At 42.8% G+C, this 18,188-nt stretch overlaps 1 protein-coding gene across 2 annotated transcripts in view; it reads right to left on the bottom strand.

Moving 5' to 3' along the window:
• Positions 1-18,188, bottom strand: part of LOC119966079 (tax1-binding protein 1-like) — a 142,519-nt gene that overhangs the window by 94,160 nt on the left and 30,171 nt on the right. For both annotated transcript variants that reach the window (XM_038797269.1, XM_038797270.1), the window contains exons 5-6: positions 8,623-8,771; positions 1,712-1,802 (exon numbers count right to left, since the gene is read on the bottom strand). In XM_038797269.1, the coding sequence (XP_038653197.1) occupies positions 1,712-1,802; positions 8,623-8,771 (240 nt within the window). The remainder of the gene's footprint in view (positions 1-1,711; positions 1,803-8,622; positions 8,772-18,188) is intronic.

The following is an 18,188-nucleotide window of genomic DNA, read 5'->3' as shown; positions in this document are numbered from 1 at the left end:
TTGCACAATTTACAAAACCATACCTCAAGAAAGGGGCCTCACGGTAGCATGGTGGTTAGCATCAATGCTTCACAGCTCCAGGGTCCCAGGTTCGATTCCCGACTGGGTCACTGTCTGTGTGGAGTCTGCACGTCCTCCCCGTGTGTGCGTGGGTTTCCTCCGGGTGCTCCGGTTTCCTCCCACAGTCCAAAGATGTGTGGGTTAGGTGGATTGGCCATGCTAAATTGCCCGTAGTGTAAGGTTAATGGGGGGATTGTTGGGTTACGGGTATACGGGTTACGTGGGTTTAAGTAGGGTGATCATTGCTCGGCACAACATCGAGGGCCGAAGGGCCTGTTCTGTGCTGTACTGTTCTATGTTCTATGTTCTAAATCATCCCTGTACTGCTTTGTTCTCGAGTTAAGTTTCTTCTTTGTAGGCTGTTAACCAGAGGCTCTGGAACTAACACTAGCATTACTCTGTCCTGTGCTGGACTCTCCTGTGCAGCTCCCCAGATGATTATATTGCGAGATCCTGTCCAATAGGTAAACTGCCTACTTGAGTCTCTGGCCGTCTCTTTTCATCTTCACAGTTCGCATGCCTTTCTTGCGAGCAGTTCGAAAATGGAAGCAACACTGCTCTGTGATTTGGAATTACCTGGAGGGAACTTGACATCAAGCGTGACCTGCTCTTTGCTGCTGCTTCTAGCCGCAAGGCTCTACACAGCCTCATTGGCCCCCAATCTCGATATAAAATCCAGTCGCAGCTGCGGTGCGCTTCTCCCATGATCGGTACCACCATGGGAACGGCACGACCGATTGCTCCACGACCCTCCTGACACCCGCCCGAGACCCACCCGCGGGTCACAATTCACACTTTGAAAAACCTGACTTCGGTGACCTTTCACTGGAACTACTTGAAGCTGAGATTGGCTTAGAACTATTCAATTGCAGGACTCTATGGTCCTAATGCCAACTCTTGCCTTTGTACAACTACCTTGCAATTGTACAATATTATTGCAACTGTAATGACACGTAAAATACATTACAAATGTCCAACTGTAAACATTACACTTAAAAATGTTTTGAAAAGTTTTGTGGGTGGCCATTTTCCCCCTCATATCTCTGGTCAGATTGATCCAGTTCTACAATTATGGTCTTTATGTGTGGCAATTAGGCTCTTTATCTGTGACTATTGTTGTTCAGAAGTTGAATAAGCGTTCAACAGAGAGATGGGCCTACAGTAGGTATAATAGATTATTGATTTTTATGAAGAGAAAAATTCTCTATAACTGCATTGGATATACTGAAGATGTCCCGGTGCTGGAGATATCAAGAGGTATGGAAGTTAGTTCTTGTAATAGCTCTTCCATTTGGTACCTACCAGAGCCCAGAATTACAACCACCTGAGTTAATTGTATTGTTTTCATAGTGCTTTCCAGTAAGATGGGAAGTCCATTTGCACCCAAGTGCAGGGGAAATCAGGACGGGGAGAACAGGGCGGAGATAGTTCTGGATCCTTTACTTCATGTCTTCGGATGTGCAGAATTTTGAACTTTTGGTTGATGTGTTCAGGGTTAACCAGGAGATTATCTTGGAACATAATACTGGGATTCCAATACTGAATTCTTGATTTTATACAGTGTCAGCAAGAAGTTGGCCTTTCTTGCCTGCATGGTCATTGCACCTAACAAATTTTACGATTGGGAACTGAAAGTGATTACAGCTATTACCTTGTATAGCTCTTTCTCATCCTTTTCATTCTTCAGCTGTAATTCTAGTTGTTCTTTTTCAACAATTAGTCTCCTCAGTTTGTGTTTTATGCTGGGGAAAACAATTTTACATTTAAGCTAGGTCACAACATAAATCTCAAGAAAATACAATTGACATATAAATATGACAATTTACAAAACCCTAGCACTATTTTCCATTCCAAAAAAATAAGACTTGCCCTCATGCAGTGCTTCACAGTATGCAACTTCAACACTCTAGTCTGACACCAATTTAGAGTGTTACAAAAGAACTTTCATTGAAATTTGATAGAACAAACAAAGTCATAACTTTCGACTTCAAAATGCATAAAACATATGCAGGAAAAGTCTGGTATGTTTTATTGCAATACAATACATGTGTTGCTATTTTAGCACCTTGTTTTTTAAAAATCTGTCAAGATGTTTGCTGCAAAGTGGTAAAATAACAAGTCGTTTCGACTTCTCCAAAAAAATTTGCAGCACAACAGGCAACTGTCAGACCCGCTGCAACATTATAGCCCAAATGTCAAAGTAATTTGGCTATTTTTATAATACAGCAAGTTTACTAAAGCAATACATCACCTGGCCAGCATGAGGTAAAGATATAGCATATTAATCAACATAGATTTCACACACATCTCTAGTTCTAGTTAACTAACACTTCACAGAAGTCCTGAAGATGCAAATTATTTTGAACTGAAAGCAGAGATGTAGTTTGGACCACAGATGGAGGGGAGACCAGTCCTTTGAGGAAATCCTCTTTCAAGGTATAAAAATACCTATTTCTGATATACATGGTTAATAATTTCTTAAAATTCATTTACAGGATTTGGGTATCGCTGGCTAGGCCAGCATTTATTGTCTCTCCCTAATTGTCCTGGAGAAGGTGGTGGTGAACTTCATTCTTGAATCGCCGCAGATCCTGAGGTGTAAGTACCCACTCAGGGCTGTTGGAGAGGCAGTTCCAGGATTTCTGACCCAACAACAGTGATTTATTTCCCAGTCAGGATGGTGAGTGAGTAAGGGAACCTTCAGGTAGTGGTGTTCCAAAGTATCTGCTGTTCTTGTCCTTTTAGATGCTGGTAGTTGTGGTTTGGAAGGTGCTGCCGAAGGAACCATGGGAAGTTCCTGCAGTGCATCTTGTAGATGGTACACACGGCTGCCACTGTTTGTCGTTAGTGGAGGGATTGAGTGTTTGTGGAAGGGGCAAGAATCAAGTGGGCTGCTATGTCCTGGAAGGTGTCAAGCTTCTCAAGCATTGTTGGAGCAGCACTCATCCAAGCAAGTGAAGAATATTCTCTCACACTGCTGACTTGTGCTTTGTAGATGGCAGACAGTCTTTGGGGAGTCAGGAGGCAAGTTACTCGCCACAGGATTCCTAGCCTTTGACCTGCTCTTTTGTTCACAATATTATATGGCAAGTCCAGTTCAGTTTCTGGTCAATGGTAATCCCCAGGATGTTGATAGTGGGGGATTCAGCAAAGTAATGCCACTGAATGTCAAGGGACAATGGTTAGATCCTCTCTTGCTGGAGATGGTCATAACCTGTCAGTTCTATGGTGCAAATGTTACTTGGCACTTGTCAGTCTAAGACTGGATATTATCCAGGTCTTGCTGTATTTGTACATGAACTGCTTCAGTATGTGAGGAGTCTCAAATGGCGCTGAACACTGCAGTCATCGATGAACATCCCCACTTCTGGCCTTATGATGGAAGGGAGGTCATTGATGAAGCAGCTGAAAATGTTTGGGCCTAAGACACTTCCCTGAGGAACTCCTGCGGTGATATACTGATGCTGAGATGATTGACCTCCAACCACCATAATAATCTCCCTTTGTGCCAGTTATGACTTCAACCAGCGACGGTTTTTCTTCCAGATTGCCATTGTCTCCAGTTTTGCCAGGACTCCTTGATGCCGCACTCAGTCTTGATGTCAAGGAAAGTCACTCTCTCCTCACCCCTGGAGTTCAGATCTTACATCATGTTTGAACCAGAGCTGTATTAAGGTTAGGAGTCGAGTGATCCTGGCAGAACACAAACTGAGCATCAATCAATGAGCAGTTCATTGTGTAAGTGCTGCTTGATAGGTAGCACAGCGGGTCGGCACGGCAGCACGGTGGTTAGCACGGTTGCTTCACAGCACCAGGGGCCTGGTTTCAATTCCTGCTTGGGTCATTGTCTGTGCGGAGTCTGCACGTTCTCCCTGTGTCTGCATGGGTTTCCTCCGGATGCTCCGGTTTCCTCCCACAAGTCCCAAAAGACGTGCTGTTAGGTGAATTGGACATCCTGAATTCTCCCTCTGTGTACCCGAACAGGCGCTCGAAAACGTGGCGACGAGGGGTTTTTCCACAGTAACTTAATTGCAATGTTAATGTAAACCTATTTGTGACAATAATAAAGATAATTATTAATAAAGATTATTATTGTTGATGACCCCTTCCATCATTGGTGCCATGAGAATTCATGGAGTCCAGCGTCATTGTTAAGGACTCCCAGGACAAGTCCCTCCCTACTGCATACCATTGTGCCACCATCTCTGCTGGGTCTCGCCTGTCACCCCGACCCAGGAATGGTGATGGTGGTGTCTGGGGCATCATCTGTAAGGTATGATTTTGTGAGTATGGCTATGTTGGGATAAATGGGTGTTTCTCTGGTTGGCAATCAGTAGCTAGTGGTGTCCCTCAGGGATCCGTGTTGGGCCCACAATTGTTCACAATTTACATTGATGATTTGGAGTTGGGGACCAAGGGCAATGTGTCCAAGTTTGCAGATGACACTAAGATGAGTGGTAAAGCGAAAAGTGCAGAGGATACTGGAAGTCTGCAGAGGGATTTGGATAGGTTAAGTGAATGGGCTCGGGTCTGGCAGATGGAATACAATGTTGACAAATGTGAGGTTATCCATTTTGGTAGGAATAACAGCAAACGGGATTATTATTTAAACGATAAAATATTAAAGCATGCCGCTGTTCAGAGAAACTTGGGTGTGCTAGTGCATGAGTCACAGAAGGTTGGTTTACAAGTGCAACAGGTGATTAAGAAGGCAAATGGAATTTTGTCCTTCATTGCTAGAGGGATGGAGTTTAAGACTAGGGAGGTTATGTTGCAATTGTATAAGGTGTTAGTGCGGCCACACCTGGAGTATTGTGTTCAGTTTTGGTCTCCTTACTTGAGAAAGGACGTACTGGCGCTGGAGGGTGTGCAGAGGAGATTCACTAGGTTAATCCCAGAGCTGAAGGGGTTGGATTATGAGGAGAGGTTGAGTAGACTGGGACTGTACTCGTTGGAATTTAGAAGGATGAGGGGGGATCTTATAGAAACATTTAAAATTATGAAGGGAATAGACAGGATAGATGCGGGCAGGTTGTTTCCACTGGCGGGTGACAGCAGAACTAGGGGGCATAGCCTCAAAATAAGGGGAAGTAGATTTAGAACTGAGTTTAGGAGGAACTTCTTCACCCAAAGGGTTGTGAATCTGTGGAATTCCTTGCCCAGTGAAGCAGTTGAGGCTCCTTCATTACATGTTTTAAGGTAAAGATAGATAGTTTTTTGAAGAATAAAGGGATTAAGGGTTATGGTGTTCGGGCCGGAAAGTGGAGCTGAGTCCACAAAAGATCAGCCATGATCTCATTGAATGGCGGAGCAGGCTCGAGGGGCCAGATGGCCTACTCCTGCTCCTAGTTCTTATGTTCTTATGTTCTTATGTCAACCTGTTGCTTCACTAGTCTGAGAAACAGCTCTCCTGATTTTAGCACAAGTCCCAAATGATAGTCAGGAGGACCTGCAGAGTCAACATGGCTGGGTCTGCCATTGTTGTTTCCAGGCCCTTGGTTGACACCGGGTGGTCAGTCCTTGATTAATTTATATTTATTCTATTTATTTGTTGCAAATTCAGCAGAGATCAGCAGTTTGGAACCATTTTGAAAAAATAGATTAGCAACGAGATTGGCTCAAATTGCAATGTTTGAATTGCTTGTTGTTCTGTAGGATTTATATCTGAAATAAAATCAGTCTTTAGTACATTTCTTATGTGAACTAATCAGAAAGCCCTTTTGATATGATGTACTACATGGAAATGTGAATGTTTCAGGTGTTTTACATGTACACTTGAGCCCCTTAAGATCATATTTTGACTTAATGTAACCAATCTTGTGAAAACGGGCTGCAAACTCATTCCAGGGCAGGATGAAAGATCAGTGCTCAAATAAAATTAACAAATGTGTCTGGGGACTCAAGTCTGTGTATGGTTGTGCTGCCCAGACACTCGTGGGATATTTATTTTTCACCGGTCAGCAGCTTCCTGAGACAGCTCCACAGCAGCTGTCCCTCTGAGAGAGTACATTGGAAAAGTCAACCCGCATGCTCCCTTTTCCCAGTTCCACCCTCCCTGGAAGGGTGCAGGCTTTCAGAGAGCACATTTCGTGCCGGCTGTTATTTGCTAAGCAGAGTGAAATGGAGCTCCCAACAGTGGTTGGAAAAGCATTTCATGCTCATTTCTGGGCCCAATGAGTGCCTGTACATGACAGACCAAAAATTCAGGCCCTTGTGTTTTAGATATTACTTTAATGCTGTTTGGCAGTGAGCGTTGAGCTCCTGAACCAGCGACTATGAAGAAGTTAAGATGGCAAATAACTTCTAAAAATGGGAACTTTTAGGTGGTGCTATTCCTATATTCCCATGGGTCTGCTGCCCTTGTTCTTCTAGGTAGCAGAGGTGGATAGAGCCTTGGGTGAGTTGCTACAGTGCATCTTATAGATGGTACACACTGAAGCCACAGTGGTGAAGGAAGCAAACATTTAAGGCAATTGATGGTTACCAATCAAGCAGGTGGTGGAGCTTCATGACTGTTGTTGGGGCTGCACATGTCAGGCAAGTGAAGAGACTTTCTTAAGACAGCATTTTCCAATCCATGACTGCCACCCAGAAGGACAAGGGCAGCAGACACGTGGGAACACCACCAGCTGGAAGTTCTCCTCCAAGTCGCCCACCATCCCGACTTGGAAATATATCGCTGTTCTTTTATTGGTGCCAGGTTAAAATCTTAGAATTCCCTCCCTACTCCACGTGGACTGCAGCTGTTGAATAACGCAGCTCAACACCACCTTCAAGGGCAACTAGGGAGTGGTGATAAATGCTGACCTAGTCAGCGATGCCTATATCGCGTAATGAATGATAAAAATAAAATCACATTCTGAAATGGTGGACACGCATTGGAAGTTATGAAGCAAGTTGCTCACCATGTAGTTTCCAGCCTCTAATCTTATATAGTACTTATAAAGTTGCTGCAGTTAGGTTTCTAGTTATGTAGGATGTTGGTGAAGGATTGAACGATGATAATGCCATTGAATGGAGATAAATCTCTCTCTTGTTGATGATAGTCATTGCCAGGGACTTGTGTAGTGGAAGTGTTATTTGCCACTTATCAGCCCAAGCCTGAAAGTTGGCCAACAAACGGACCGAGTAAGGGCAGAAGGTTATTTTTTTTAGTTAGGGCATCATGATCAGCACAGGCTTGGAGAGCTGAAGGGCCTGTTCCTGTGCTGTAATTTTCTTTGTTCTTGCCGCATGTGGACACAGACTGTTGCACTATCTGAGGAGCTGTGAATAATACTGAATGCTGTGCAATCATCAGCATGCACCTCCACTTCTGACCTTATGATGGAGGGAAGGTAATTAATGAGGCAACTAAAGATGGTTGGGCCTATAATACTAACTACTCTGAGAAATTCCTCAGAATCTACAGTGCAGAAGGAGGCCATTCGGCACATCGCCTCTGCACCGGCCCTTGAAAAGAGCACCCTACTCAAGCCCACACCTCCCCCCTATTCCCGTAACCCAGGAACCCGACCTAACCTTTTTGGACCCTAAGGGCAATTTAAGCATGGCCAATCCACCTAACCTGCACACCTTTGGACTGTGGGAGGAAACTGGAGCACCCCGGAGGAAACCCAAGCAGACACGGGGAGAACGTGCAGACTCCGCACAGACAGTGACCCAAGCTGGGAATCAAACCTGGGACTCTGGAGCTGTGAAGCAACAGTGCTAGCCACTGTGCCACCATGCCATGAAGCAATGCGCTGGGAGATCATTGGATTCTAACAACCAGAACCAAACTACTCCGAGGAACTCCTGAAGTAATGCCCTGGGACTGAGATGATTGGAATTCAACAACCCGAACCATCTTCCTTTGTACTAGGTGTGGCACCAGCCCATGCAGAATTTTCCCTCCCCAGTAACTTAGTTTTGTTCAGGCTCTTTGATGCCACACTTGGTCAATGCTGGTTTGATGTCATGGGAAGTTAGTCTAACTCACTCTTGCCATTATAAGAAAATATGTCTTGCATATAAAAGTGCCATTTGAAAAAGTATGTTGTCAGCAAAGAAGATGATGTGGAGATGCCGGCGTTGGACTGGGGTGAGCACAGCAAGAAGTCTTACAGCACCAGGTTAAAGTCCAACATATGTGTTTGAAACACCAGCTTTTAGAGCACTGCTCCTTCCTCAGGTGAATGGAGGGGTATGTTCCAGAAACATGTATATAGACACATTTTTGAATCTTTGAATTTGTCTATATATATGTTTCTGGAACATACCTCTTCATTCACCGGAGGAAGGAGCAGTGCTCCGAAAGCTAGTGTTGGAAACAAACATGTTGGACTTTAACCTGGTGTTGTGAGACTTCTTACTCAGCAAAGAAGAGGAAAGCTAACAGTAATATGGTGGTGATGGGGGAATGAGAGTGCAGCCTGTTGACACAGAAAAATAAATTATGGGGATATGCCCGCGCACTAGAGAGGACTGACCACTGACCATACATGGCAAATCAAAAGTTGTTCCAATGATCATGAACCCTGATGGGAGAATCACTCCGCAACACATGAAAGGTTTCCATACCTGTCTAATTCAGTTTCCTTTGCAATGGCTTTTTGATTAGCAGTCACTATGTCTTCTTCAAGTTGAGTGATTTTTGCAGCAGCTTCTTTATATTTTTTCTCAACGTCTTCTTTCTCAAATTTTAACGCTTCTGAGCTCTGGAAGAGATCCTAATTACACAAATTGTAAAAAAAAATCTTGTTTACAAGATTATTAAGCAAGGCATCAATTACATTTTGAACTCCTACGCACAGCAAATACTTTCACTTCTTTGAACTACACAGGCACATTTATTTGATGCAAACTTCCAATGTTGCTAGGGAATGGAGTTGGAGCAGGGACCAAAAATAATAGCTTCAGTTTTCCCAGTATTTAATTGGCAGAAATCTCCGCTCTTCTAGTAGTCCGATAAGCAGTGGATAATTTAGCAACATTGAACGTATCAAGGAAGGTAGTGTTGATGTAAAGCTGAGGAGTTGTCAGCAAACATAAGGAAACTAACACTGTGCTTTCACATGATGTCACAGTGGGGCAATATGTAGGTAATAAGGGGAACAAGGATAGATCCTTGGGAAGCACCAGATGTAACAGTGAGGAGTTGGAAGAGAAGCCATGGTAAGTGATTCTCTGGGTAAGATTGATAAGAATGGAACCAGGCAAGAGCAACCCCACTCAGCTGGGCAAAGGTGGAAGGCATTGGAAGAGGATGGTGTGATCAACAATGCCAAAGACTGCAGAAGAGGATTTTTCTTTAATCCATCAGATATGGACATCGCTGGCTGAGCCATTATTTATTGCCCATCTTTAACTGCCCTTGAACTGAGTGGCTTAGTAGGCCATTGACCATTATTAAGAGTCAATCATATTGCTTGGATCTGGAGTCGCATGTAGGCCAGACAGGCAAAAACAGCAGATTTTCTTCCCTAACTGACATCGGTAACCAGATGGGGTTTTAACAACAATTGACGAGTTTCATGATCAGCATTAGACTTTTAATTCCAGATTTTTGTTGAACTCTAATTTCACCATCTGCCATGGGATTCAAACCTCTCTCTCTCTCTCCCCCCCCCCCCCCCCCCCCCCCCCCCCCCCCCAAGTCTCTGGATTTCTTAGTCCAGTGACAACACCCACTGCCTACTTTACTTTTGTCAGTCACACAGGATTGTCAATATTCATTATTTCTACTGTGCAAAAAACAAAATTGTTACATCAAGTCAGTGGCAATTTAGTGGTTGTTCAATGAACACATCATAACAATATTTTGCACGTTATGGTATTAACAAAATATCAAAACTAACAGAATGAAAGCTTGCAACTGCATAATCAATTTTATATTTCTAAAAATATCTTCAAATGTATATGTTTTGGTTCATAAAAGGTGACGGGTTTTCCAAAAGATTTAAGATTGAAGTATGATGCATGCTTTAAAGAGGCACAACTTCAATATACAACAAAGGGGTGGCATGGTGGCACAGTGGTTAGAACTGCTGCCTCACAGCGCCAGATATCCGGGTTCAATTCCAGCCTTGGGTGACTGCCTGTGTGGAGTTTGCACGTTCTCCCGGTGTATGCGTGGGTTTCCTCCGGGTGCTCCGGTTTCCTTCCACAGTCCAAAGATGTGCAGGTTAGGTGGATTGGCCATGCTAAATTTGCGCCTTAGTGTCCAGTGATGTGCATGTTAGGTGGGGTTCTGAGGATAGGGCAGGGGAGTGGGCCCAAGGTAGGGGGCTCTTTCAGAGGGTCAAAAACTGACTAATCCAAATATAAAGCAACAGACAAAAGATTTGTCAAGTAACAAATAATTAAATGTGGTAAAAATAATTAGACTGCAACAATACATTGTTAAATAATCAAAGTTGCTAGCCACTGCAACTACCGTCAAAAGCTTCCATCTGAAATGGATTTCCCATATCAGAAACATGCCCTACATCACAAGCTGTGAAAAAGCTCTGAACTCATTAGCATTTCTGGCACAGCCATGGAAATAGAAACTTAGGGTCTCACATGTCTTGCTGCTTCAAGCATTGACTTTAACTTTCAGCAGGAGAAAGCCGTCAATGTTGCCAGAATTCCATTTCAAGAACTTAACAGAGTCAATATGACTTTCTTTTTAAAAAATATAATCCTGCATTTGTCCTTCCCTTGGCTTGCATGAAATAATGGCCATGTTTACTCTAATGATTCATGAAGTGTCAGAGAGAGATAAAAGCTTCAACTGCTGTATTTGTCAACTTGACCCCAAATTTTACAATCTATTATCAACTGACAAGAGATTTCCACTTTTACTTCCAATTCCATGTCAAATAAATATAACTGCATTTAGTCAAAACCTTAAAACTGTGCCACATTTCAGATTAAAATGCTCCAACCAAAACCGTGGTTTATCAACAGTTTGAACCAGAATAAATAAATTGGATTTACGTTTGCAACCAGAATAGAACCAAAACAGGCAAGTAACTAAAGAGGGCTTTACCATCAATACAGAAACATACTCAGGCAGATAGTGATCGTACTGGAAGGCACTTCAATTCTTTGAAAATTGAGGGCGAGGTAAAGCAGCTTCGGACTGTATTGAAAGATAATTCTGTCTCTTAAAGTAATTAAAAATAAACGCGTGAACACTCCAAGATGCTCTACCTTTTACATCACAAATTTTGAAAAGTTAACTTTATACAGTTAGTTTTTACCTCTTTCCGAGTGGTATTTCTTTTTATTACTGCAGTAGCTGCCATGGCACACAATAGCCTGTGGCTTTTTAATTTTAATTCTCAAGCTGTGACTGTCTTTGGCAAGGGCAGAATTTATTGCCCAATCCCAACTGCTGCGATAAAATGTTAGCGAGCAGTCTGTGTGGTGAAGATTCTCCCACAATACTGTTGCATCTTTCAGATTGCATACACTGTAAACACTACACCATTGTTTAGCCAACTGGATGAGATGCCAATATTCTTTGATTTAGATGGTATTGAGCTTAAGAGTGTTTTTCCAGCTACATTCATACAACTGCAACAACAATTGGTATTTATGCAACACCTGCAGTGTTTAAAAAAAGCCTGGAAGCACTACATCGGAGCTTTATAAAATAAAATGACACCAATTCACAAAGTGCTATTCAAAGAGATGGCCAAAAGCTTGTTCAATGAGGTAGGTTTAGACAGGTGCCTTGTGAAAAGGAAAGAACGGTAGAGAGGTGGAGTGTTTTAGAGCAAGAATTCCAGAGCTTAGGGCCTAAGCACCTGAAGGGAGGGCCACCTATGCTGGAGCAACTAAAATAGGGAAATCTGTAGCTGGCAGAATTCAATAACAGTCCACCTTGGAGAGCTGTGGAGCGGCAGGAAATTTGTCAAAATAGAGGGATGCCAGGACATGGGTGGATTTGAAAACTAGAATAAGACTTTTAAAAACAAGGCATTGACAGGGCTGCATGGTGATGGAGTGGTTAGCACTGTTGCCTCATGCTGCCGAGGACCCAGGTTCGATCCTGGCCCCGGGTCACTCTCCGTATGTAGTTTGCACATTCTCCCAATGTCTGCATGGGTCTCACCCCCACAATCCAAAAAGATGTGCACGGTCGGCTTATTGGCCACGCTAAATTGTCCCTTAGAATTGGATATCACCCCAACATTGGCAGTGTTACTTTCTGCTCTCAAGGCCATATACTAAATTTATAAATAAATTAATTGATTAAAATAATTTAAAACAACTAAGGCATTGATTAACTGGGAGCTGATGCTGCTGAGCAAGCAGAGGTAATGGGTAAACAGGACTTTGTGCGAGTTAGGACACAGGCAGCAGTGATTAGAATAACCTCAAATTTAGAGGGTACAATCCAGGAGGTTGGTCAGGAGTACATTGGAATAACCAAGCCTAAGAGAGAACAAAGGTTAGCAAATAAGCTAAGGCGGGTGTAGATTGGGTAGATTGGATAGATTGGCTATCCCAACTTATGCCAGTTCCATTTATCACCGTCTTGTGCTCGCTAACATACAACATTTCTGATCCAGCAATTCCTCAATTTTAAAATTTGCATTCCTGTTTTCAAATTCCTCCATGGTTCGCCCCTCGCTGTATGAACCCTCCAATAACTCTCCTCTCATGCTGATCCTATTTCCCATCATTGACTTTTATCACCCCAACATTGGCAGTGTTACTTTCTGCTCTCAAGGCCATATACTTTGGAATTCCCTCCAACTCTCCACCACCCTCCTCCTTTTGGGGGTCTTTATACCTCATTGACCAGCCTTACTGAATAGAAACAGAATCAAATAATTGGTGAGAGAGGATATAAAGAAGGGAAAACATACAGGGGAGACCTTGAGGAAGGAACAGTAAAGGATCTAAAACTGGAATATGTGTGTATAGACCCCTGGTAGCAGTTCAGAAGTGCTAGATTGTATAAATACAGAAAGTAAGCAAGTGCATCGCCAAGGCAACGTGGGGGATTTTAGCTGTAACATGAGAGAGGCAGTCAAGCACCTGTCAGAAAGGTAGTCAATTTCTGGAGTGTGTCATGGATAATTATCTGCATCAATATGTCCTGGATGCAACAAGAGGACAAACAAGATTGGATTTAGTAATGAGCTGGATTTAATTTGTAACCTACACTATGCCTGTACATTTATCAAATAGTGATAACATGATAAGAGTTCAATGTAATTTTTTAAAGCGAAAAGCACAACTCAGCTACTAGAACTTTAGATTTAGGTACGGCAGACTTTAATGAGATGAGACGGGACAGAGACAGTCCACAGTGAACTGGGAAAATCTGCTAATGGGTGAAACAACTAAATAACAGTGGTAGTTATTTAAGGAAATATTTAGCACATACAGAACCAGTTTATACCCCTGAGAAGGAAAGCCACCACTTCACAGAAAAAACATGGCAACGAAAGAGATAAGGAACATCATAAAACTAAAACATGCATACAAAAATGCAGAAAACAGTACAGATCCTACAGAATGGTAAGATATAAAGACTGCCAAAGGGTCATAAAGCAGCTTATTAGAGCCACTAAAAGAGATTATGAAAGGAAACATGCAAGGGACATCAACAATCAACAAAAAGCTTTATAGTTTGGGCAGCATGGTGGCGCAGTGGTTAGCATTGCTGCCTCACGACACCGGGGTCCCAGGTTCGATCCTGACTCTGGGCCACTTTCTGTGTGGAGTTTGCACATTCTTCCAATGTTTGCGTGGGTATCGCCCCCACAACTCAAAGATGTGCAGGGAAGGTGGATTGGCAATGCTAAATTGTCCCTTAATTGGAAAAAATGAATTGGGTACTCTAAAAAAAAATTTTTTTAATGTCTGAAGAAGCTTTATAGTTACATAAAGGGAAAGGGGTTGGTATGGGGCAATGTTGGCTCATTAATTGTCAGTGACTATGGGGACATGGCAGACATATTGAATAATTACTTTGCCTCAGTATTTCCAGTAGAAAAGGAGGATAGCTTGTCGTAAGTCCCGAGGGCATTAATAGTGGATTGGGGACAGGGACTAAATAAAATTAAGCAAAACATTGGTCATGAAGAGATTTATGGAACTAAAGAATAACAATTCTCCAGGACCTCAGTTTCCACTGGATGTTGATAAAGGAAGTAGGGGAGCACATTGTAGGTACCATAACTATAATCTTTCAGAGTTCCCTAAATTCAGGATTCATCCCTATGGATGGGAAATTGCTCATGTCACTCCCTTTTTAACCAAGGGAGAAAGAAGCAAACCAGGGGATTACAGACCACAGGGAATTACAGACCACAGGGAATTACAGACCACAGGGAATTACAGACCACAGGGAATTACAGACCAGATAGCCTAGCATCTGTGATGGGGAAATTATTGGTGTATATATCAAGGATAGGGCAACTGAACACCTCGAAAATCTTCAGTTAATCTGGGAGAGCCAGCATGGATACATGACAGGTAGATAATGCCCAAAAATCCTCACTGAATTTTTTGATAAGATGACTAAGGCAGTGGAATGTCTATGGATGTTGTTTATATGTACTTCCAGAAGGCATTTGATAAGTCTCACATAGGAGACTGTTAACCAAGGTAAAAACCCAAGGAATGGAGGGCACATTACTGACTTGACTGGGAAATTGGTCGAGTGGCAGATGATAGAAAGTATGGATAATTAGTAGGTACTCAAACTGGTAGGATGTGATTAGTGGTGCCCCACAGTGGGTCTGTGTTAGGGCCTCAACTGATCACATTTTTCATTAACGACTTGGATAATGGCATAGAAAGTCATATATCCAAATTTACTGATTACACAAAGTTGGGTGGCATTATAGACAAAGTAAATGATAGTATAAACAAAGGGATATTGATAGACTAGGTGAATGGGCAAAACTATGGCAGAAGGATTTCAATGTAAGCAAAAATGAGGTTATCCATTTTGGACCAAAAAAGGATAATTAGGGTACTTTCTAGATGAAGCTAAATTCAGTGATGTCCAAAGAGACCTGGGGTTTCAGGTGCAAAGATCTTTAAAATGGTACAAACAAGTGCAGAAAGTAATCAAGAAGGCTAATGGAATGCGGGTCTTTATATCTAGAGGACTGGAGTAGAAGGACACAAGTTATGCTGCATCTTGACACAACCCTGGTTAGACCCGACTCGAGTACTGTGAGCAGATCTGGGCACCATATCTTAGGGAGGACATTTTGGCCTTGGGACGGAGTGCAATGTAAGTTGACAAGAATAATACCTGGACTTCAGGGGGTTAAGTAATGAGGATAGATTATATAAATTAGGCCTGTTTTCTCTAGAATTTAAAAGGTTACGGGTTGATCTGATTGAAGTCTTCAAGATATTAACAGGAATCGACAGGGTAACAGTAAACTGTTTCCACTAGTTAGAGATTCTAGAACTAGGGGGCATAGTCTAAAGATTTGGGCCAGGCCATTCAAGAGGGGAGATGTTAGGAAGTACTTCTACACAGAAAGGGTGCTGAAGGTTTGGAGCTCTCTTCCACAAATAGTAATTGATGCGAGATCAGCTGTTAATTTTAAATCTCAGATATTTTTTATTAAGCAAAAGTATTAAGGGGTATGGACCAGAGATAGGTATATGGAATTAGACCACAAATCAGCCATAATTTCCCTGAATGGTGGAGCAGTCTTGAATGGTTGAATGGCCTACTTCTGTTCCTATGTACTCACAGAATCATACCTTTCAGCCGATGTCCCAGACTGCTTCATCACCATCCTTGTTATAGTCTTCCCCACCAGCTGGATAGACCCACCAGAGGTGCCAGCACAGCGGTATACAGTTTGGGGGGAATTGCCTTGTAAATCTCCAACTATAGTCAGTCTCAAAGTTTCGGGTCAAAAATGGGCAAGAAAACTTCTGCTGATTACCACCTACCTCAGCTGATGGATCAGTGCTCCCACATGTTGATAATCACTTGGAAGAGGCACTGAGAGTAGTAAGGAAATAGAATATACACTGGATGAATATCCTTTGGATGGGGGATTTAAATGCCATTACCAGTCACTCAGTCCCACCACTAGCATCCAAGCTAGCAAAATTAAGTTGCTAGATTGGGCCTGCTGCAAATAATGAAATAACCAACAAGGAAAAAATATAATTGACCTCGCCCAATTGACCTTGTCCTCATCAGCTACATGTTCCAGTTATATTGTTCAAAACGGTATTGGTAGGCGTGACCACCTTATAGTTCTGTAGATACAAAGTCCTGTCTTCACTATTCTGTTATGTTATGTGGGACTCCAGTACCACCATGCTAAATGGGATTGATTCAGATAGATCTAGCAGATTTAAAATGGGCATCCAAAAGGCATGAAAAATCATCAGCATCAACTGAAATCTGCAACCTCCTTGCCAGGCATATACCTCACTCTATTTGTACCTTCAAGCCAGGGGACCAACCCTTGTTCAATAAATGTATAATAACAGCAGCACTAGTCATATCTAAAAGTTTGCCAATTGCAACTACAACACAGCATTATAGGCATATTATACAGCTGAAGCAGCATGGAATAGTCAGAGCGAATTGTTTCCACAAAGGATCAGAATCAAAGATCTGCAGTTGTGCCACATCCACTTGTAAATGATGGTAGCCAAATCAAACAAACAGGAGGCGGAAGCTCCATAAGCATCTTTATACACAAATGAGGCACAAGTGCAAAATGTGCATGATTTATATCCATCCTCAGGTATAACTGCCAATGGGCAGCACAGTGGTGCAGTGGTTAGCACTACTGCCTCACAGCACCGAGGTCTCAGGTTCGATCCGTGTGGAGTTTGCGCATTCTCCCAGTGTTTGGTGGGTCTCACCCCCCACAACCCAAAATATGTGCTGGGTAGATGGATTGGCCACGCTAAATTGCCTCTTTAATTGGAAAAAAATAATTGGGTACTCAATTTTAAAAAGTATAATGTCAACTGGATAATCCAACTAACTCCTCCTGAAGCCGCACCATCACAACCGTCAGGTTTCAGACAAAAATAAAAATCTAGGTGATCTCAAAAAATGGCTGAAGGCACTGGATACAGCAACGTCTATGGGCCCTGGCAATATTCCAGTTAAGGCTTAAAATTTGTGCTGTGAAACTAGTCATGCCTCCAACTAAGTTGTTCTAATACAGCTATGACATCAGCACCTTACAAATTGGATGATTGAAGATACTGCTCATCATCTTGTGTGGCACTACCACAATGCTAAATGGGATACATTTCAAACAGATCTAGCAGCTCAAAACTAACCATCCATGAGGGCCACTAGCAGAGTTGTATACAACCACAATCTATAAGTGGGATCATGATGAATGGCATGGCAGGCTCAAAGGGCCTTCTCCTGTTCCTATTTTCTATATATGCTTCTATGCACGTTTCTAGAGCTGAACTTGCAGGACGTGAGGTGAGAGTGACTGTCCTGGATATCAAAGCAGCATTTGACCAAATATGGTATCAAGGAGCCCTGGAATCATTGGGAATATGGGCGAAACTATGGGGTTGGAGTAATACATAGCACAAAGAAAGTTGGTTGTGGTTGTTAGAAGTCAATCATCTCAGCTCCAGATCATCACTGCAGAGTTCCTTACGGCAATGTCCTAGGTCCAACCATCCTTGGCTGCTTCATCAATTTTTCCTCCCATCATGGGGCCAGAAGTGGGCATATTTGCTGGTTCAGCACCATTTGTGCCTCAGGTACTGAAGCAATCCATAGCGACATGCCACAAGGCCTGGACCACAATTAGGCTTGAGCTGATAAATCGTGCCAGGCAGTCTAACAAGAGATAAGCTGATCATCTTCCCTTGACATTCAATAGCATTACCATTGCTGAAGCCCACACTATCAACATCTTGGCAGTTACCATTGACCAGAAATTGAACTGGACCAGCTATATAAATACCATTGCTGTAAGCAGGTCAGAGGCTGGGAATTATGTCGAGAGTAACTCACTTTCTGACTCCCCAAAGCCCGTCCCACCATCTACAAGGCACAAGTCAGGGGTGTGATGGAATACTCTCCGTTTGCCTGGTGGAGTGCAGCTCCAGCAACACTCAAGAACCTCAACATCATCCAGGGCAAAGCATCCCTCTGGATTGGCAGCCCA

The sequence above is a fragment of the Scyliorhinus canicula genome, chromosome 5 (genome assembly GCF_902713615.1).
Source record: "Scyliorhinus canicula chromosome 5, sScyCan1.1, whole genome shotgun sequence".
NCBI classification, from domain to species: domain Eukaryota; kingdom Metazoa; phylum Chordata; class Chondrichthyes; order Carcharhiniformes; family Scyliorhinidae; genus Scyliorhinus; species Scyliorhinus canicula.
Note: the sequence above shows the minus strand (reverse complement) of the source record. Positions and strands in the feature narration are given on the sequence as shown.